The sequence below is a fragment of the Dasypus novemcinctus genome, chromosome 10 (genome assembly GCF_030445035.2).
Source record: "Dasypus novemcinctus isolate mDasNov1 chromosome 10, mDasNov1.1.hap2, whole genome shotgun sequence".
Taxonomy (NCBI): domain Eukaryota; kingdom Metazoa; phylum Chordata; class Mammalia; order Cingulata; family Dasypodidae; genus Dasypus; species Dasypus novemcinctus.
In genome coordinates, this window is record NC_080682.1 from 76,088,593 (window position 1) to 76,109,653 (window position 21,061).

The 21,061-nt window shown below is 52.1% G+C and overlaps 1 protein-coding gene across 1 annotated transcript in view; it reads right to left on the reverse strand.

The window, feature by feature from the left end:
• Window positions 1-21,061, reverse strand: part of OTOG (otogelin) — an 86,269-nt gene that overhangs the window by 18,175 nt on the left and 47,033 nt on the right. Inside the window, exons 29-39 of the mRNA XM_023586684.2 lie at window positions 20,286-20,402; window positions 19,446-19,602; window positions 15,824-15,850; window positions 13,186-13,353; window positions 11,017-11,307; window positions 8,923-9,040; window positions 8,057-8,136; window positions 5,828-7,560; window positions 4,958-5,126; window positions 4,560-4,705; window positions 3,913-4,002 (exon numbers count right to left, since the gene is read on the reverse strand). Of these exons, the coding sequence (XP_023442452.2) occupies window positions 3,913-4,002; window positions 4,560-4,705; window positions 4,958-5,126; window positions 5,828-7,560; window positions 8,057-8,136; window positions 8,923-9,040; window positions 11,017-11,307; window positions 13,186-13,353; window positions 15,824-15,850; window positions 19,446-19,602; window positions 20,286-20,402 (3,096 nt within the window). The remainder of the gene's footprint in view (window positions 1-3,912; window positions 4,003-4,559; window positions 4,706-4,957; window positions 5,127-5,827; window positions 7,561-8,056; window positions 8,137-8,922; window positions 9,041-11,016; window positions 11,308-13,185; window positions 13,354-15,823; window positions 15,851-19,445; window positions 19,603-20,285; window positions 20,403-21,061) is intronic.

The window sequence follows — 21,061 nt, forward strand, 5'->3', positions numbered from 1 at the left end:
CCTGTCACAAAGTTCAAGAAAATTTTAAAAAATAAAGTAAAAGAATATTGGGCATCCAACAAGGCAAAACTCACATGTCAGGAATCCAATAAAAAAATTACCAGGCATGCAAAGAAACAAGAAAATACAACTCATAATGAGGAGAAAAGTTGATCAGATCCAACCCAGAGTTGACACATATGATAGAATTAGTACACAAGGACATGAAAACAAGTATTATAACCATAGAATATTAAAGTGAAATATGGAAGATATAAAACAACACTCAAACTTTTAGGGATGAAAAATACAACGTCTGGGATGAAAAATACACTGGACAGGATAAACAGATAATTAGGCAATGTAGATGAAAAGATTAATAAATGTAAAGATAGAGCAATAGATAGCATCCAAAATGAAACAAAGAAAGAAAAAGACTGAAAAAAAGTAAAAGGTGAACAGAGCATAAGCAATATATGGGACAATTCAAACAGCCTGATATACATGCAATTGGAGAAATGAATGCACCAAAACACATACATTTCACCAAGGCAGTCATAGATTGCTTAAAGACAGTGATAGAAAATAATAAAAGCAGCCAGAAGGAAAAAGACACATTATATACAGAGAAACAAAGAAAAGAATGATAGCAGACTTCTTGTCAGAAATGAGTCAAGAGACAGTGGAGCAACATCTTTAAAGTACTGAAAGAACCAATGATGTCAACCTATAATTCTATATGCAGTGAAAATATTTTAAAAATGAGGGTAAGATCAAGACTTTTTCAGAAATACAAAAGCTGAAAGAATATATCAGTATAAAAATATTAAAGGAAGTTCTTCAGGCAGAAGAAAGATGATATCTCATGGAAATCCAGATTGACACAAAGAGGGTAATGAATACATGAAATAGTGAAGATATGTGTAAATATAAAAGAACATTTTCTTACTTTTAAAACAACTTTAGAAGATAATAGACTGCCTAATGGAAAAATAATAGCAATGTACTGTGAAGTTTATAACAAATGTAAAGTAAAATATGACAATAGCACAAAGGATAAGAGAGGGGAAATGGAAGTATATTGTTATAAGATTATTACACTATATGTGACTCTCCAATATAAGAGATGAAATGAAATCATTAAAAATAATCCAAAGGGCAGAAAGAGAGCAAAAAGGGAACAAAGAATATACAGGACCAATAAAAAAACATCAGCAACACGGTATACATAAATCTAACCATATTGATGATCAAATTAAGTGCCTGAACATCACCAATTAAAAGGCAGAGATGGTCAGATTGTATAAAAACAGAAGACCCTACTATTCACTACCTACAAAAATAAAAAGACACAAATAGGTTAAAATGAAAGGATGGGAAAAGCTCAAAACATATTAACAGTAAACAGAAGCTAATATATAACAGAGTAGAATTCAGAGCAAAAACAAAGAATCACTAGGATAACAGGGTACTTTCATAACGATAAGGGGGTTAACTCATCAAGAGCACATAACAATCCTAAATGCTTTTATACCTAATAACAGAGTTTCAAAATACAGGAATAAAAAATTGATAGGATTCAAAGGTAAAATAGAACAATTCACAATTATAGTCAGAGATTTCAACATCCCCTCCCCAAACAATCACTAGAACAAGTAGTCAGAAAGGAAGAATTTAGAAGAATTGAACAACATGTAAATGACATGATTTACAACATGTAAACGAGTCATAGAACATTTCACCAAACAAAAGAACACAAGATGCAGCATATTCTAGAACATAAAACAAGTCTTATTTTAATTAATTAATTAATTTTTATGGAATTTACTTAATAGTACAATTATAATACTGTGCTATCATAATCGTAACAAACGTAACAAATGTTCCATCCAAAGGCAAGGTGTTAGTGGTTGAGTGGTGTATGGGAATCCTCTATTTTATGCATGATTGTTCTGTAAATTCACAAATTCTCATTATATGTAAAGGGATTCAAGTCAGATAAAGTATATTCTCTGATCACAATGTAATTAAATTAGAAATCAATAACATAAAGATATTTGGAAAATCACCAAATGTATTGAGGCTAAATAAAAACACTTATAAATAACCCATGGGCCAAATGAAAATCAAAAGGGGAATTTAAAAGTATTTTGAACTGATTGAAAATGAAAATACATCATTTAAAAATGTGTACAATGAAGTTATAGGAGTACCTAAAGGGAAAACTGTATAGCACTAATGTCTATAACAGAGAAAGAAGAAATGTCTCAAGTCCATGACCTCAGCTTCCACTTTAATAAATTGGAAAAATACAAGTGCATGAAATCCAAAGTAAACAGAAGAAAGAAAATAATAAAGAGCAGAAATCAATTAGACAGAAAAAAATAATAAAGAAAACCAATACCCAGTTTTTCAAGAAAAACAATAGATTTGAAAAGTCTCTAGTGAGATTGGCCAGAGAAAAGAGAGAAGATGCAAATTACTAATAACAGGAAAAAGATAGAGGAAATAACAACAGATCTTACAGACATTAAAATGATTATAAGGATATATGATTAACAACTTTATGCCTATAAATTAGATAATTTGGATGAAATGGACAAATTCTGTGAATAGTGCAAACTATTCAAGCTTAACAAAGAAGGAATGGGTAACCAGAATAGCCTTATATCTGTTAAAGAAATTGAATGTGTATTTTAAAACCTCCCCACAAGAAAACTTCAGGAGAACTGTACCATGTTCATGGACTGGAAGACTTGCTAACATTAAGATTTCAGTTTTCCCCAAAATGATCTATAGATTCAATGCAGTTCAATAAAAATTGAAGCAAGACGTTTCATAGAACTCAATAACCTGATTCTAAATTTATGTGGAAAATAAAGGAAATTAGAATAGCCAAAGCAATTTTTAAAGGGAGAAAGGTGGAGGATTAATATTATCTGATTTTATGATTAACAAAAAGTAACAGTAATCAACATAGTATGGCATTGGTGAAAGGAAGAAATATAAATTAATGAAACAAAAAAAAAATCCAGGAAGAAACCCAAACAATTGTCAATTGATTTTTGACTAAGGTGCAAAGAAAATTCAAGGAGACAGGAGGTTCTTCTCAACAAATGATATTGGAACAATTAGATATTCATATGCAAAAAATGAACTCAACTCAAACCGCAGACTATTTACAAAAATTAACTTATAATTTATCATACACATAATGGTAATACCTAAAACTATAAAACTTCTAGAAGAAAAATAAGAGAAAATTCTTGTGACCTTGGGTTAGGCAAAAGTTTCGAAGCTAAAATACCAAAATCATGATCCATAAAAGGAAAAAAAAAGATTAATTGGACTCCATCAAAATTAATAACTTCTTTTAGAAAGATATTCTTAAGTGAGAAAATATACCACAGACTGGGAGATAATATTTATATTATCTTACCTATAAAGGACATGTATCCAAATTATACAAGGAATTCTCAAAACTCAGTAGTAATAAAACAAATAACATAATTTTTAAAATGTGCAAAATATTTGCACAGACATTTCACCAGAGAGCTTAAATTTCAGGACTCCTCACTTGCAGTTCCCTTCCTGGAAAGAGTCCTAGCAATGTGTTCACATGGTCATACGTTTTGGTAACAATTGCAAAAGTGAAATATTTTAACTACAATCATTTAAGACCACTGTCTTTTGCCAGCTTCCCCTCTGTCACACTATACCTCCTGGTACACTTCCTCTCCTGACATTAGTGGCCACAAGCATTCTAAATACATATTCACTTCTACTTCAAATCACGTCTAAGCACACTTAATTTTGCATAATTTTTCTTCAAGAGACCTCTAACCATGTATAAGCCTCAGCCCCATCCCCTCAAGCCTTGTCACACTGTTGACCACTGCCTGCCCAGGAGGGCCAGCTCTTTGATGCACGCACCTTCCGGTTGAAGCGGTCAACGGTGACCTGATGGGCCAGGTGAGTCACATTCAGCATCACCAGACAGAATGGGGGCCAGTTGAGGTGGCCCTGCAAAGAGAGGTCAGCCTCATCAAGTTGTAGTCCCACCAGAAACGGTGAACCCATTCTCCTCCTCCCCGCTGGGCCAGGAGCACCCATCCTGGCTGTGCATCTGAGGCCCAGAATCCTGTGGAACGTTCCTGGTTCCGTCGGACCTCACTCAAGCCCAGTAAAGCTGCCTCCTTCCACCTGGCTCATGGAGGCATCCTAGTAGGTGACCCACCACAGCTGCCACCCCTTGACCACAGGCCACGACCTCGGCTCCTCTGCACTTAGATGCACCCCCACTGGTCTAGAAGCCGGGACAAGCTGGGAATGGCAGAGCCCAGGAAGGCCCGGGAGGCGGCGCACTCCACTTAATCCTTTCCCCAGCAGCTCAGGGAGCTGTGACCAGGCCTGGGGCTGGAGGCTGCATCCATTCCAGGAGCCCCTGGTGGGCAGAGGGAGCTGCTGAGAGGACACCTGTCCTCGCCTCTGGCACCCCTTAAAAACCAACTCCCTGCCCGACCTCACCGCCAAACCTAGCCAAGCCCCCAGGCCCCGGCAGGAGGGGAAAGGGCGGGTACCAGGTTGGCGCTCTTGCAGTCGAGGACGTGGACGGTGACCACCTCGTCCGGGCTCTGGCTGAGGATGGAGATGGCCTCCTTGAACAGGGCTACGTGGCTCCCATCGAAGGTCACGAAGCTCAAATCAGGGAAGACTGAGCATCGACCTGGGGAGGAGGGTGGCGGGATGAAAACACACAGATGCCTCAAATGCTGAGGCCACAGAGGCAGGGGGGCAGCACCGGCCCTTTCCTGGATAATTCAGAAGCCTGGGTGTCTGTGAGTCACTCGGATCAGGGGTCGCACAGAGACCAGAGGTCCCTCAGGAGGGGTCTTTCAGGCCAGGGTTACCCTGAGGCTGGACCACTGGGGCGGAGGTCACGCTGGGGGAGGGGGACGCGGACGGGGGCAGGACTCACAGGCACACTCCCAGATGGGGCAGCAGCGGTCCCCGCCCACCCGCACTGGGAGGCCCAGGACCCCACAGCGAGGCGGGGCGGCGCCCTGAGGGCAGTGCTGGGACTGGTTCACGCGTACCAGCTGGCCGTCCAAGCAGATGTGGCGGACGCAGTCCTGCTCAGCAATTGGCTGGGGCACAGGGCAGAGGACAGAGTGTGGGCTCCCCCGAAGCTCTAGCCACTCACGCCCCCGCCCCATCCCCCAAGCCAGGAAGGCACCAGAGCTTCCCAATGCAGGTTCTGGCATAGGTGAAACCTAAGCAATGGTGTCCTCACCCTCCTCCCATTCAACAGGCTGTCCGGGGCCTGGGACTGTGCCCAGTGGAAACACTGGGGCTCAGGTGGCCAATTTTCTGAGAACTCTGCATAGCAATATGGCCTGTGCCGGGTGCTCCGGTGATACAGATGTGCAAACACACTAGCTCCTGCTCATCGAAGCCCAAGCATACGCCCCACTCACAAATGCATCACACTGTCTCACGACACGTTTCACACTTACAAGCACACCACATCTCGCACATGTGAACACACACTGGTGCATACACAGTCTCATGCAGGTACACAGATGCAAGCATGCACACCCATGTTGTCACACCCTAGACGTCACACCAAGTCATCCAATCAGCCTCCGGGCCCAGATGGGACAGGGTGGGGACCCTGCTATGGCGTCAGGACCCAGAGGAAACTGGAGAATTTTTCAGGCACCAGGAGCTTGGTGCAGGAGGACAGCAACTGAAATGCATCTTGCAGCCTGGCAGCTGGTTAGGAGACAGTGGAGAGGGAGGAGGGAGGGCCCGCGGAAGGGTGGCCGGCCCCTGACACATCACTCACGACACAGGTGGCGTTGGCCTCCGTGGCCTCCGTGGGGGCTGCCAGTTCCTCAGCGGGACCCTCTGAGATGCTCTGGGCTGGGGCCGAGCGCCCTGACGGCGCAGTGGTGGCCTTGCCCTCTGGCTCCACTGGGGGCTGAGGTCCTGCCAAGGTTCCATGCGCCTCCGCCAGCTCAGGGAGCAGAATCAGCGAGCTCTCTCGGGAGAAGGTCCTGGCAGAGACCTGGCTCAGGGGATAGGACGTGGACACTGGTGGCACTGTGGTGGCCCGGGGGCCCTCGGCTTCAGTCACCAAGGTGGCAAAGGTGTGGGCCACTGCAGGTGCAAGTTCTGTGGGCCCATGGAGGGCAGAGCCATATACTGAGGTGGACAGAGACACCTGCTTGGACAGGATGGCCAGCTTCTCCGTTATGCTCTTCTGTGGGACAGGAGATACGGTGGAGGCCGCCCCTTCAGCCGTGGCCACAACTCCAGAGGTTGGCAAGGTGGCTCCCAGGAGCAGGCCTGTGTGGCTGTGTAGGTGTGCCTCGGCCGGGCCAGCCGGGGTGTGGGGCAGTGCTGGGCTGAGCGTCTGAGCAGGTCGAGGCGTGGTCACGGCCAGCGCTGTGGCCTCCTGCTGGAGTGGAGGGCTGATGCCAGAGCCTTTGAGGCCAGGTGTGGCCACTGGGGCAGACGTGCCCACCTTGGCCAGGGGCAGGCTGCTGTCAGGAGGCAGGCCAGAGAGGAGCTGGGATGGCTGAGTTGATTCCGGAGCCCTGAAGGATGTGGCACCCGGCCCACGAGCACCTGTGGGCAGCCTGTCGGCGGCCAGGGTCCCGGGGGGCAGGGCTGGGGGCCCTGTGGCTGTGGGCCCTGTGTGCTGGGGTGGGCGCGGCAGGGTGGTGGGGATGGGGCTGGAGGGTGGGACTGCTGGTAGACCCGAGGGTTGGCCAGGCCTGCGCTCCTCCTCCTCTGTGGGTGGCACCATCTCCACTCTCTCAGTTGCAAGGGGACTGGCGGGAGCCTGTTGTGCTGAGGTTCTAGCCACCAGAGGGGGCCTGCTGGGACTTGCAGTGCCCTGGGTCAGGGTGGGCTGGCGGATTTCTGTCCTATTTGTGAACTTAGTGACCGCATGTGTCAGCAAATCCTCATGCAATGCAGAGGAGGTGCGGGGCCCAGAGGTCACTCCTGGGGAAGCCACAGGCCTGGAGGAGGGACCTGTCAGCACCTCCAGGCTTGGGGAGGACTGTAGGGATGTTGACCTAACAGACCAAGAGCCATGGCCTGGGGTGGTTACAGCTTTGGTCAGGAGTGGGAAGCGAGGTGCAGGGGGCGACCGGGAGGAGACTGTGGTCTCGGGGCTCCCTGCAAGGGCCACAGTTACTCTGGCCATTTCTGTGGTGCCCAACCCCATGCCGGGTGTGGGTGTCTGCGGTGAAAGGCGGAGAGATGAGGACTCTGGGGGGCGGGGGGTGGCTGGGTGGCTCGAGTCTGTGGGGTGAGCAGGAAGGTTAGATGCAGTGAGCCCCGGTGGCTGCTGCGGAGTGGGCCGGGCGGGGCCTGGGGACCGCGCTGGCCCTGCAGTGGCTGCCGCTGGTGGGCTCAAGGCCGTGGGGAGGGCTGGCCTGTGGGTGGGGGCCCCGGGGTGTTGTGGAGGCCACAGCTCCTTGTCACTGGGGATGGGCAGCTCTTGACCGGGAGGCAGAGTCTCATTGCCAAGGGCCTCTGTGGGAACCAAGACGGCAGGCTGCACACCTGGGGCAGATGAGAGAAGGGGCTCAGGTGGGGGGTGCGGGGTGACTGCTGCTCCAGGGGGTCTCGGGATTGTCCCAGCTTGCCTGGGCAGGTTGTGATGTGGGGCTCATGGACTGAACCTGGATAACTGGTAGCTGCCTGAGCCTCCCAGTGGCCTCTGCCACACGGCACTTGAGGACTTCAGAGAATTCAGCAGGTCTGGACTCTGCCCCAGACCGTGAACCCTGAGCCCACAGCCAAGAGACCTTAGCTCTAAGTCTGACTGCGCTGCCTTCTCACCATGTGACCCTGAGCCGGTCCCTTCCCCACCATGGACCTCATGATTTCTCTGAATTGGGGCAAATGGACTGGGTGAGGCCCTGCCTGCTCTAAAGGGTTCTCATTCTGGAGGCCCTCCCCTCCCCATGCTGACCCTGTTCTCTTGGGGGGTCTAGTCAAGGGGACCTGGGGATTTACAGGAAATCCAAGGGAGTGATGAGAAACCCAGGCCACTTACAGTCCTCCAAGTAGACACATCTCTGCGTGACTTCATCCAGGACCTTGGGCCTGGGGCACATGGGGACACAACCTTCTACCCTAAGGACAGAGTGGGGAGCAGCTCAGTGGCTGGGAAAGGGTAGCAAGAGTCACCTCTTTTTACCTGGGTTGAGCCCAGGCCTCATTTTTTCTGTGACACGCTTGTATAAGAATGCATGCTTATCCTGTACACCCTCACATGGGTCTCCATAGACATTTTCACAAGTGTGCATAGAAGCACACACACTTAAATATGCCTGCTGCACACTCCTGTAGAGGAAACTCAGACCGACAGGTGAACACACAGGAACGAGACACGGTTATGCACGCGCTTGTGCACACGCTCACACATGCTCCCATGTGGCTCCACTGAGGCACAGCCTCATGCACCCACTCCAGCATGCAGAAATCAAAACCACTGACACATACACACGTGTCCAGCCATGCATACTCCCACAAACATCAGTGCGCACATACTCATGCTCACATACAGCTGCACATTACACCCAAATACACGCAGCTCACACACATTTAGGTATGCAAAGCTGCACATAGCCCGGGCATACTGGTATACACACGCAGCTCAGTTAGATGCACATGAAGCACAGATATTCACATGTTCCTATAAAGGCACATTAACCCTGGTACACACTTCCCCATACACAAGCAAATGAAATACTCGTGTACCAGTATGTGTGAGCACACACATACCTCAGTGCACTCTCATGCCTCTGTCCATTCACAGATGTGTATGTGTACACAAGCATGCACACACGCATGCACGGACACACAGGGCACACACCCTGACTCCATGCCCGCAGCCCCTTGCCTCAGCTACCGCCTCACCTGGGCACATCCCGGCAACTGGCTGCCCACGGGTCTCGGCAGGTTTGGAAGCAGGGGCTGGCACAGGCATCGTAGTGCCATTCACAGGTGGGGTAGGCAGCCCCTGAAGGCTTGGCATCTGGAAAGGCAACCCAGGAGCTGAGGGAGACTGAGCACCATCTCAGGGTCAGATGCCAGGGCAAAGAGGGAATTCCAGCTCACCCCTGCCCAGGAAGAGACAAATGAACTTATGCAGGAAATGTGTAGGGAAAAAAATTAAAAGCCAAACCAAGGGGAAACTGTTGGTAACAGGGCCAGCACCTAGGGGATTGTACAGATGGGACGATGGGGACTTGTGTAGGGGCCGAGGCTGGGGGAGTTATGGAAGGAGAACTGGAGCTGGGCTCTGAGGGGGTCCAAGAGCAGGCGTGGGCCCCCGACCTCTCTGTAACACTGCCTCGCCACTCTGTCCCTCTGGGACCGCAGTGCCCACATCCTGGGACTCAGCCACCTCCACTTTAGCCTACCCCTGGCAGAGCCACTGCAGACCTCCATGGAGGCGAGAGGCTCCCCCTTGAGGTGGGGTGAGGTGTTGGGAAGCCTCTCAGGAAGGGAGGAAGCTGCTCTTCTCCGAGCCCTGCCCTGCCCTGCAACCTCCTTGTAAACCAGTCCCAGGACCTGGCGGGTACAGTTTGTCTGAACGCCGCTCTTGTCACTCACAGCTGGGGCAAATCATCATCATCACCATCAGCATCGTGATTATAATACCACCAAGCGCGATGTTGAACATTTCGTCTGTATCCATACATTAATCCTTACAATAATCCTATGAAGTAGGTGCTACTATTTTCTCCATTTTATAGATGAGGAAACCAAGGCACAGAAGACACTGGGAAAATTACATTTTTCCAGGGAGACTTTCTTAAAAGAAGCCTTTGTCCAGGGCCTTGATAAATGAAGGCCCCTCAGGGCAAGGTCTGTGGCCCATGGGGGGCTTCGAGGCAGACCAGCCCCCTGACCACGCTGGCACAGGTGACCAGTCGCTGAAGCCACAGACTGAACAAGGAGGCGGGTGCAGGCTCCAGGGCAGCCTGGAGAGAGCAGTGGCCCCCCGCCCCCCACAAGCAGCCCCTTCCAGACTCCCTAATCTCCATGCTGCTTCTGGCTGTGAAGAAACCTGCTTTTCCAAGATCCTGGAAACCAGAACCGAGAACTTACATCTGGAGATGACTAACAAGTGCCAGGCCCTGAGCGAAACATGGGGAGGTATAGTCAATTCTCACAACAGCTTTATGAGGCAAATACCCCCTTTTACAGAAGAAGAAACAGAGTCAGGGAGATGGGGGCTCTCCTGCAGGTGCCAAGGGCCGGCGTCATCCAGCCTCAGCACCCGGGCTCATTCCAGCCTGCCCAGGGCCTTCCAAGGAAGGACACAGTGTTCCTAACGTGGCAAGTCCCCCCATCACGGGCAGTGATAAATCTGTCCTGGGTGGAGTTCACTGGTGGGACTCAATAGGTGAAGGCTGGATGTAAGACTCTCATCCAGCCCTGGGTCAGGCAGGGGTGATACGGTGGACAGGACCACGGAGGTGGACCTTCCATACAGCACAGGATGCCCTCACAGGCACACGCGGACACAAGCACGTGAGGATGGAGAGGCCAGGCAGGGGCAATGACGAAATTATGACCGCTTCCTCGTGGTTACAGGAGGAGAAAAACAATACTTCCCTGGCAGGGGATGGCAAAGCCCTGGAACGGCTTGGCCCCTGCTGCAAAGGTGGGGGAGCTGCCCGTGGGGAGTGGGGCCCAGTGGGCAGTCTTTTATGCTCACGGGCAGGTGTGTGGCCCCATCAGCAAGAAACCCGAGCCGGCTGGGCTATGCAAGCTGCGGCCAGGATTGCTTTGCCCTCATTTCCACAAAGGCCGAGGTATTTTTAGGCCGTGAAATTGGCCTGTGTCAGAAGGCAGGACCTAGGAAAGGGCCCTGTGCCACACGGGCCCCAGGGCCTAGCGCTCGCGCCTCAGGCTGGTGCAGTGTTGTCTCCCTGTGTTGGGGGTGAGGTGGGGAGAGAGCAGAGAGGGCGGCTGAGTCAGAGGGTGATGGCAGATACCTACCCACAAGGCGGAAGAGTGTGCCCCGGCGGAACACCTCTGAGTGCTCGGACAGCCGCAGGGCCAGTGTCGGGGTCAGTGCCGGACCGGACACATAAAGGAAGGAACCAGGCTCTGCCAGGGACTCCAGGGCCACCAGGCCTGCCTGCCCTGCCCCCCGGTGCAGGGAGAAGGTGGCATGGAGCTGGAAGGCTTCGCTGCCCTGCCACTTGGCCAGCTCCAGCCACCCACTGTCTGTGACATGCAGAAAGAGGTTGGGTCTGTCAGCTGCCTCCAGAGACACCACGTCGGGGTCTGCAAAGAGCCACATGGGTAAGATCAGCACAGAGGGGCCAGGACGAGGGCGGCAGGGAGGACAACATGTGGACATGTCTGCATTCTCAGTGACTCAGGATGGCCACACACCCTGCAGTTAGCTGAGCCCGCTTCCTCCATCCTCTGTGCCTGCCCCATATCATCTCATCCCACTCATAACGTCTCTGCCTGAGGGAAAGTGGAGGATTGAAGAAGCCGCAAACTGCTGAGCCATGGAAAGATGACTGAACAATCTCCTCCCTCCTTTCCCTTCCCTCCTCTCCCCTCCCCAGGATTTCACAGCCTCTGGGAATCTTTTCCACAGTGAAGTTCTCCAAGGTCAGGTTACTCTGCTGCACACAGTGGAGTTCTACTTAACACGTCCATAAAACTGGTGGAAAATTAACACTCTCTTTGGACTGAACCTAACTTTGCTTAACATGCTGAATGGAGAACAGAAAATCCCCACTAAGCAGATATCCTGTCTGGAAGGTGGTGAGATACCCTTCTTTAAGGGGGGGCCACACAGACCTAGGGACCAGGAAGCCCTGGGGAGGAGGTGCTCTCTTTCAGGGTGCTGTGGGTACTTCCAGTCTCCCTGTGGCCCACCCCAGGTCTCCCCACGTGAGGACGCGGTTCTGCCCAGCACCTCCTACTGTACCAGGCTCACCCCACCAAGAGTGTCACCTGGAGCTGGGGCACTGAGGCTGGCAGGAGCTATGGAGTCCCCGCCCTTCCTTAAAGCCCTTCCATGGCTCCCCACTGTCCTTGGGATAAAGTCTCCAGCCCCTTCCTGACTCCTCATCCTTCAGGAGAACATCCCTTACTATGAGAGCCTTTCCTGACCCACCTGAGTGAGGGGCTCTTCCTAGCATTCCTGTGAGGTATTGTAACTGCCTTTGATCCTGTCTGTCTCCTCAACTGCACTGTGGACTCCTGGAGTCAGAAATTGCATCTTACATCCCTGATTCCCAGGGCCCAGCCCTGCCTGGCATAGGATTAGGGAAGGGGAGGGAGGCGAGGGGGGAGCCAAGGCAAGGAGGGAGTGAGTTATGCCTTCACACCTAGATGAACTGTAGACCCTAAGAATCTGAGAACTTAAGCTTTCAGAATGGGATGGACTCTGAGAAGCTATCAGATGTTGAAGCTAAGGGTTGAGGCCATTGCAGGGATTGTCTGCAGGGACCATTCTATGATTACGGAGACACTAAGTGGACAAGGCCAGCAGGGGATGGAGTAGAAGCCCTCATCACAGTAGTCCTACCCACACACACACTCACACAGCCACACAAGAGGCGTCCTAGCATTGGCCGAGCTGAGTACAGGGCCTGTCCCCAAGCACTATCAACTCTGAAGAGAGGACAGCACCCACTAAAGCTCAGTCCTTTGTGTCTACTGGTGGTCTGAGACCCACAGAGCTGTGGCTGATCCAGGTGTGCTCCCATATGTGTGACCCACCAGCCCAGAGCCAACTGGGCAAATGAAGAGCCCACGCTTCCTTTCCCAAGAGAAGGCCCCACTGGAGCCAGTAAAGCAGGAGGCTTCCCCCTGGCATTTAAAGTCTATCCAGTCTTAAATAATGGAAGAGGGGGAGCAGAAAGGGGGAGAGGGAGCAGAGGGAAAGGAGAAGCAGCTGCCACCTGGCTTTTCTGGAACACAGCTCTTGTGTGTAAAGCAAGGTGCAAAGATCCACCTGGACCCGCACCCACCTGCTCTTTCCAGGGAGGAGTGGCTGACCCAGAAGCCGGGCCTCAGCTGGGGCAGGGGCACTGACGGAGCCCCACTTTTCTCCTTCCACTGCACTCAGCTCAGGGCTACAGCATCCTCCCCGCCGCAGCAGCTGCCTCCCCCACCAATTGGCAGGAGGGTGGGCCTTACCGTGGGCCTTGGCCTTGTACAGCGCAGCTGTCAGCAGGAAGCTCACCATGTCCCCTGCGGCCACGTCCTCTGCCCTCACGAGGGCCACGGCACCACCCGCCGCCTTCACGGCCACCAGGGCGCCGCCAGCCGCCCAGCTGGCCAGCTGGTAGGGCCCCTTGCCTAGTGCTGGAGAGAAGAGGCCCAGTCCTAACCCCTCCCCACCTGGGCCTCTGCCCACCTCCTGCCCCTACCCATCCCACCCTGTCAGCAGCAGCAAGAGGGGGCCGAGGAGGCACTCTTGGTGGCTGCCCTCGCCCCAGGCTCCAGGGACATTGACTTCCCTGAGAGGGAAGGGACAGTAGCCCCAGGCTGCCAGCCCCTGCCAGCAGCCCACCCTCTGTGCAGCACTCGAACCACTTTACAGAGCCTGAGGAGGCCACCCTCAGGGGCCTCTGAGCCCCTCAGATGTCTCTCCATGGGCCTGTCCCACTGCCTGGAGCGTTGCCATTACAGCACTGTTCTCCTCAGGGTCATCTCTGGGAGAAGACATCAGACTTGGTCTCCAGCTGCCTAACGGACCAAGGCTGGGAAGGCTTAGGCTCAATGTTAGTGTTTATCTGGCTATTTCAAATGTGTCACTTTTGGCCTTTTGGGTTCTTGTGGTTGCTGATATATGTTGGGGTGGGGTATAGCTTTCCCAGACAATTGCCACAGATGGCTTCTGACGTGGTCCTCGTCGCCAGCTCCCCCTCCCCATGCTGCCTGAGTCACCGCCTACCCATTTTCCCCGACTGGGAGTCCTCCGAGGCTCTCCATTACCCTTGGGATAGAATCCGAAAGTTCGCTTGTGTTTGGGGGTCCTTCACCCCCAGCACTGCCCCCTCCCCACAACCCCACCCCCTTCACATTCTTGCCCTGACCACACTGAACTTCTCTAGCTCTTCCTTGAAAGAGTCAAGCTGCTCCTTCCTGGTATCTTCACTTGTGCTGTGCCAGCCCCCTCAGCATGTGCTCCCCCGTTTGTGACTGGTAAACACCTACTCAGTCTCTGGGGCCCAGCTCAAATGCCACCTCCATGGTGAAGCCTGCCCTGCACCTTCTCCCATCACACACAAACGTCGTCCCTCCTCCTGCGACGCCACCAGCCCTCGGAGCAGGGCACACACCCATCGCGGCTCTCGGGATGCAGATCTGGATCTGGGTCTGCGTCCGTCTCCCCTACTAGATGGGGACAGGTAGCTGTGTGCTGGTAAATGTTTAGCAACCAGCTCTCCAACAGAAGCCCCAATTTGTAGTGCTTGCTGATGTCCATGGTGTAAATACTCTCCCCCCGGCCCATGTCAAGCTACCAGCCAAGTGCAGAGTTAAGCACACACGACTGGCTGAAAGGCCAGTGCAGCCACGGCAGGTCTCATTTGTCATTGATTTCCCAGCACCTGCAAATCTTGGTGGAAGAAGAGAGCGAGGAGTGGGTGAGTGGGTAGGTAGAGGATACTGGAAACAGCTTGTCCTTTGCCGGTTACCGCCACCCGAAATGCCACAGAAGGGAGAAAAGTCTGCTCAGCGCTATCTTGCCTAAATGTCTTGGGATCCTAGTGCCTGACGTCAGACAGACCTTGCCTGCCCCAGGGACTGCAGTTCTACTGTGACGGAACAGTCCTGGAGTGGTACAGGTCTGCGGCCCCAGAAGCCCCTAGGGGACCAGCACTGTGGCAGGGCAGCAGTCCTTTGGATTGTCACGTAATGCTCATGTCCAGCCCTCGTCATCACACACCCCCAAACTGGCATCCTTCTTGTCTCTAGTCTGTCCCTGCCACTGCATCTGCCATACTCTTGCCAGGATGATGTTTCCCAAACCAAAATCTGAGGATGCAGGTAACTGAGAACATAAGCCTTGGGTCTCCACCCACGTAGGCCTGCTCTTAGCAGGACAGTGCCTGTAGGAAGGAGAGGGGCTTGGAAACGAAGGGTAAATGGCTGCAAAGACCTGATGAGTAACTGCCAAAAATTGACCTTGGCCAAACTGGGCAAATTTTAGTGCTAAAAACTACTGATGGGAACCCACCTTCACTGCCTACCTGGCCCCACTGAATAAACTAATTGGCTGTACTGCTGGACATTAGCCTCTCTTGGGTCTTTCTTTAGTCATGACCTGAATTTTCACCTTGGTTCATCTAGAAGTTGGGGCATATCCTGGTACCCTGCAATCTTAGCCAACTCTAAAGATGAATCTGGCAGGCTGAGCCAGGCTGTGAGTTTTGCACCATCCATCTTCAGAAAGAGCAGTTTGCATTTGCCTTTACCAACCCCAGACTTCAGGAAATACCGACAACATTTCCTGAGCCTGATGAGCTAGATTCCTGAGGTCATGGGGCTGGCTCGTTGGTGCAACTGGGACTTTAACTTCTCCGTGAAGCTGCCCTGGGGAGCACAGTCCCAGGTCAGGCAGGGGCTGCAGAAGCTGCTAGAGCCAGATTGCCCGGGCCTCTTGGGGCTCTGCACGGTCAGGGCTCTCTGCATGCTGGAGTCCCAAGATAGTGCGTGGTTGCTTCCTGCTCTGTGCCTGGCCCTTCCAGGGCCAGCAGAGCCTCAGGATGGCTGGTGTGGCATCAGGGTAAGGCTGGAGTGCCCCAAAGCCTGGGGAGGGTGAGCTCACCTTTGTTAAAGAAGTCACAGTCGTAGGCTGAAAGAGAAAGAACAGAGATTGCTTGAGAGGCAGCCCGGAGCTCGGAACAAATGAACAGAGCCAAGGACCCTGACAACCCAACCCTCCCTTCTTCCCCGAGGGCCAGGCCTGGCCTGCCTCCCAAACTCGAGGGTGTCGGGATGGCCACTGGACTCAGAGACCTTAAGGTCTGTCAGGAGGGTCCCCTCTCTGTGCCACCAGCACCTACCCAGTCCAGAGTAGGCACTCAGCATGTGTTTGCTGAATGACTGAGTGAGTGAATGAATCGTGTTTTGTGTGGCCCCAAAGATCATGACTAGAACCAAGGCACGGATCTCCAATCAGAAATCCTGTAGAAGGCGTTGAACTCCTGTCACTGGAGGATTACAAGCACAGGAAGTCCTTCCTTAGACAGCCTTGGTGGGAAGGGGGCCAGGGCCTCCAGGGTCCAAGGCTTTTCCTGGCCCTCTCAGGGGAGTAGCCCTCCCAAAGGGGTTTCCCTTGACTGGCATAGGCCCTTCCAGCAGTCAGGCGTCGACACAGCTCCTACAAGCGTGAGCTCCGCTCGCCCTCTAGTGGCCCAGTCCAACACCACAGCCTGTTCCCCCGCACCCTCAGCCATGGGTTCCTCAGTCCTTTGGATTCAAGGGCCTAGAAGGTGGGGACCTTGCAGGGACACCTGAAGTGAGGGACAAGGCCATGAGGAGCCAGCCCAGTGGGCTTGGGATAAAGGCTGAGGAGGAGGCTGCACCACCCCACCCCATATGCCCAATCCCCGTCGACCCCCTCATGCTTTGCATTTGGCCCTGCGCTCTGGAACACACAGGCTGGGGGTCAGGAGACCTGTGACTGACCTGCCGTGTGGCTATGGACAAGTACCGCCTTTCTATGGGCCTGGCTTTCCTCGTTTACGGATTCAAAAGATTTGACTAGAAAACTGCAAGTTCTCTACGTCCCTCTGGTTTCAAGTGTCTATGAAGCCGGTGGCAGGTGGCCCGGCAAGGTGGTTAAGAGCCAGCTCTCTAGTGTCAGTCAATTCCTTGTACTTCACTAATCAACTGCGTGTGCTAGGATAAGTCACTCAGCCTCTCTGAACTCGAGTTTCCTCCTCTGTAAGATGGGACCAGTACTAGTATCTGTCCCATGGGCTTGTCATGGCCTGGACTAGAGTGAGACAAGTGAGGCCCTTGCCTCACATGCAAAATTTAAGGGGGTGCCCCAAAACTCAGTCATCAAGAATAGTAATATTTCCATGAAATATTTTAAAAAATCAAAACCAATGCAAAATGTCCATGATGAACAAAATGTCAAAATTTTAAATAAAAACAGTCACAGCACCTTATTAAACTCTATTGGAGACTGAGGCAAAAGGGAAAATCAGTAATACTGATCTTATGTCTCTTTAAATTTTGCCCCCATGGGGAGTGCCTCACTCTCCTGACCCTAGTCCTAGCTGCTAGGATTAAATGAGTGGATGTATGTAAGACACAGGGTCTGGCACACAGTAGATCTGCAGTAACATGTGTTTCCTTCTCCTTCCTGAAGGACTTTTATCAGAGAAGGAGAGGTTGCGTAAAGGCCCAGGGTATCCAAGGCGTAAGGGGAACACAGGCAGAGTAAAGGGGGCCAAGGGCAAATTCCGCTCCATCTCCTTCCCGGGATCACCCTGTGCCGAGTCCCAGGCTCAGGACAGGGCAGCGTCCATCGCCATGAGAAACAACAGCCTCCCTAGCAGCAGTCGAGAGCACTGTGCCGAGAGCACTGGCATGCACTATCTCACTTAGGCCTCACGGCACCCTGTCGGTAGGTACCACGGGCCACACCCGTTAAAGATGGAGACGCTCCAAGTGGAAGGACCACGTCCCAGCTCACCCAGCGTGCTGGAGCTTGTGTCGACCCTAGATGGCTGACCCCAGAGCCTGGGTAGCAGTTTGATATGGTGATGAATTCCAAAACTAGATACTGGATTATGTTTGTAATCTGGTCTGTACCTGGGCATGATTAATTTATGATCAGGGCTTTGACTGGGTCATGTCATTTGGGCTTTGAGTCCCCACTGCTTAGTGGGTGGGGAATCACAGATAAAAGGCATGGCAAAGGACAGAGTTGGGGGTTTTTGACGCTGGAGTTTTGATGTTGGAGTTTGATGCTGAAGCCTTAAGCTGGAGCCCTGGGAAGTAAGCTCGCAAAGAAAAGAGAAGCAAGACCCTGGAAGGGAGGAAACCAGGAAGCCTGAACCTTCACAGACATCAGCAGCCATCTTGCTCCAACACGTGGAAACAGACTTTGGTGAGGGAGGTGACTTACGCTTTATGGCCTGGTATCTGTAAGCTCCTACCCCAAATAAACACCCTCTACAAAAACCAACAAACTTCTGGTATTTTGCATCAGCACTCCTTTACCTGCGTGATAACCACTATATCCAAGGTGGACTCTATTCACACCAGGAAAATCCACTGGTGTGCAGGAATGAATAATCAATTGATTCAATCATGAAAACCTCTACATATTTTTATTCCATCTTTTAAATTTTAATTTTTAGAATTTGTTTTGTGATGTATATCATGGCAGATTGAGTTACGTGCTCCAGGAAACAAAAAACAAAAAACACACCCTTTGTCTTAATCCACTCCTGCTGGTGTGAGCCCATTGTAAATAGAAGCTTTTGAAGAGGCTATCTTTAGTAAGGTTTGGCCAACTGCTGCAACGTGGGCCTTAACCCCTATTACTGGAGGCCTTATAAAGAGAAGTTCACAAGAAGCAGCCAAAAGCAGGAAGTCAGAGGGAGCCAGAAGAGAAAGGAGAGAACATGGCCATGTGAAGGAAAAGCCAAGGAACCCCGAGGATTGCAGCCAGAATGCTGCCAATTCCAGGAGGAAGCAAGTCCTCTAGCCTCTGAAAGCATGAGCCAAAGAATTCCTGTCGTTAAGTCAACCCATCATGTGGTATTCATCTTAGCAGCACTAGTCATTAAGTGTATATATATATATATATGCATATATGTGTGTGCTCAAACTATTTTTACTTGATAGGGGTGTGCAATCAATAAGTGCTCTCAATAAATGGGTATCTTGTGCTGCCTCTGACAGCAGCTGGCATGTCTCAGCTGACAAAGGGCTTTGACATTTATTATACCTTGGAACTCATGACAGACCTGGTGGGACAGGTCCAGTCCTATTTTTCAGATGAGAAAATTAAGCCCTAGAGAGGCTGGCCGGATGCCTGCTTGAGGTCACACAGCTTGCAAAAGGCAGCTTGGCGGTCTGGAACCAGGGCTCCTGGCTCCTCAGGCAAGTGGTTAAGAGCACAAGTTTGCAGTTAGGCTATCAAGGGAGCCTCTGTCAGTGGCTCTACCACTAACCTGTGTGATCTTGAGCATGTTACTTAATTTTTCTCCAGGCCTCAGTTTCCCAAAACTGTAAAATAGGATTAAATAGTCCCTTCTGCACAGGGTAGTTGTGAGAATTACATGAACGAACACATACAGAGCAGTCGGTGCCTGGCGTACAGTAAGAACTCACTAAATGCTAGCCAGAGCGATGACGCCCCATGGGCTGCCCACAGAGGGCACCCCCACAGGGCAGCCCCTGGGACCCCTGGGCTGGGCACTCACGGCAGAGGCGCGGGGTCCTCCAGTCGACAGCCACCCCCTGCTGGCAGCACTGGTGAGCATAGGCTGACACGCTGGCACAGAAGCACTCGCAGTCACCGCCCCGGCTGCACCCGCAGGTGTCCATCAGGCAATTAGAGTAAAACCAAGTGACATCGACCTGGAGGAGTCCAAAGTCAGAGGTCAGAGGCCAGATCCCGAATGTCAGCCCTGTGGCTTCTCAGCGAATGCACCCAAACCCCTGGACCTGCACAAACACGCAGGGACTGCATGGGGCGAGGGGCGGAAGACAGCGTCGGAGGGGGACAAGAACTCCTGGCCCAAGCAGCTTGAGGGGACAAGAACTCCTGGCCCAAGCAGCTTGAGAACTGGGCTCTCTCCTCTTCCAGGCCTAGGCTATTCAACCCAGGGGCTGAGGGGATGGCTGAAGGACAGGTGTGCGGGCTGACCTGCCGAGCCCCAGCCAGATGTGAGTCTGCTGCTCACACCAGAGACCTAAAGCCATGGGGGTCTTGGCCCCCAGGGGCTGAGCTCCTGCTCTCCCGTCTCCACTGCGGGTGAGGCTGCAGCTCCAGCGGTTTGGATTAGCAACACAAAAGCGCTTCCTAGGAAGGAGGGAGAGCCACACGGACGATGTGGGCTTGCCAAGGGCACAGAAGCTCTGTCTGTCTGTGTCTCCCAGGCCAGCGGAAATGGGACAGACTCATCTGTGGAGCTTGGAGGTAGGGGAATGGCAGAGGTGGGTCTCCAGCTCTAGACCTGAGAACGGGGGTCTGCGAGCAGAAGGGGCCCCAGGGAAGTGGAAGAAGGGCTCAGGGGTTACGGCGGCTGGGGTCAACTCACCACAGGGTGGCAGGTCTCAAACACCTCGCTGAGCAGGACACTGCACTCCTTCTTGGCAAATGGTTCTCGGAGAGGATTCAGAACACAGGTGTCCCGGGGGTCGAGGGTGTCTGGGCACTGGGGAGGCAAAGGCAGGGCTGCTGCCCTCTCTACCCCCCCCGAACACCTGTTGCCTGGTGTGGGGGACAGACTCTTAGGGTGACCTCCATGGCCCCCACCTCCTGGCCTTCATGCCTTTGTACAATTCTCTCCTCTTGAGCATGGGAGAGACCTATGACTTGCTTCCAGCCAACAGGTATGGCAGCGGCAAGGGGCTCGACGCCGCGATGTGCACGTGATTTCATGCTTATGCTACAGAGGACCACAGAGCCCGTACTGCTGTAGTCTCTCCACTGTGGTCTGTGAGGAAGCAGCCATGGTGGGGGACCTCCATAGCCAGGAGCTGTGCGTGGTCTCTAGGAGACGAGGACAGCCTCTGGACACCAGCCAGGAGAACTCCCGGTGCTACGGCTGCAGGGAACAGAACGCCGTAGGCGACCCTGTGAGTGGAGCAGTGGATCCCTCCCCAGTAGAACCTTCGGACGAGAATCCAGGCCTGCCTGATCCCTTGACTGTGGCTTCATGAGGCCTTAAGCAGAAGCCCCAGCTAAGCCAGTCCCAGACTCCTGACCCAGAGAGTGTGAGAAACACATGTGTGTCTGTAGCGATAGGTAATCCTTACAGATTTCCCTGATGCCTGCTGAGAGCTGAACCTCCCCAGGCCCACATTTTTACTG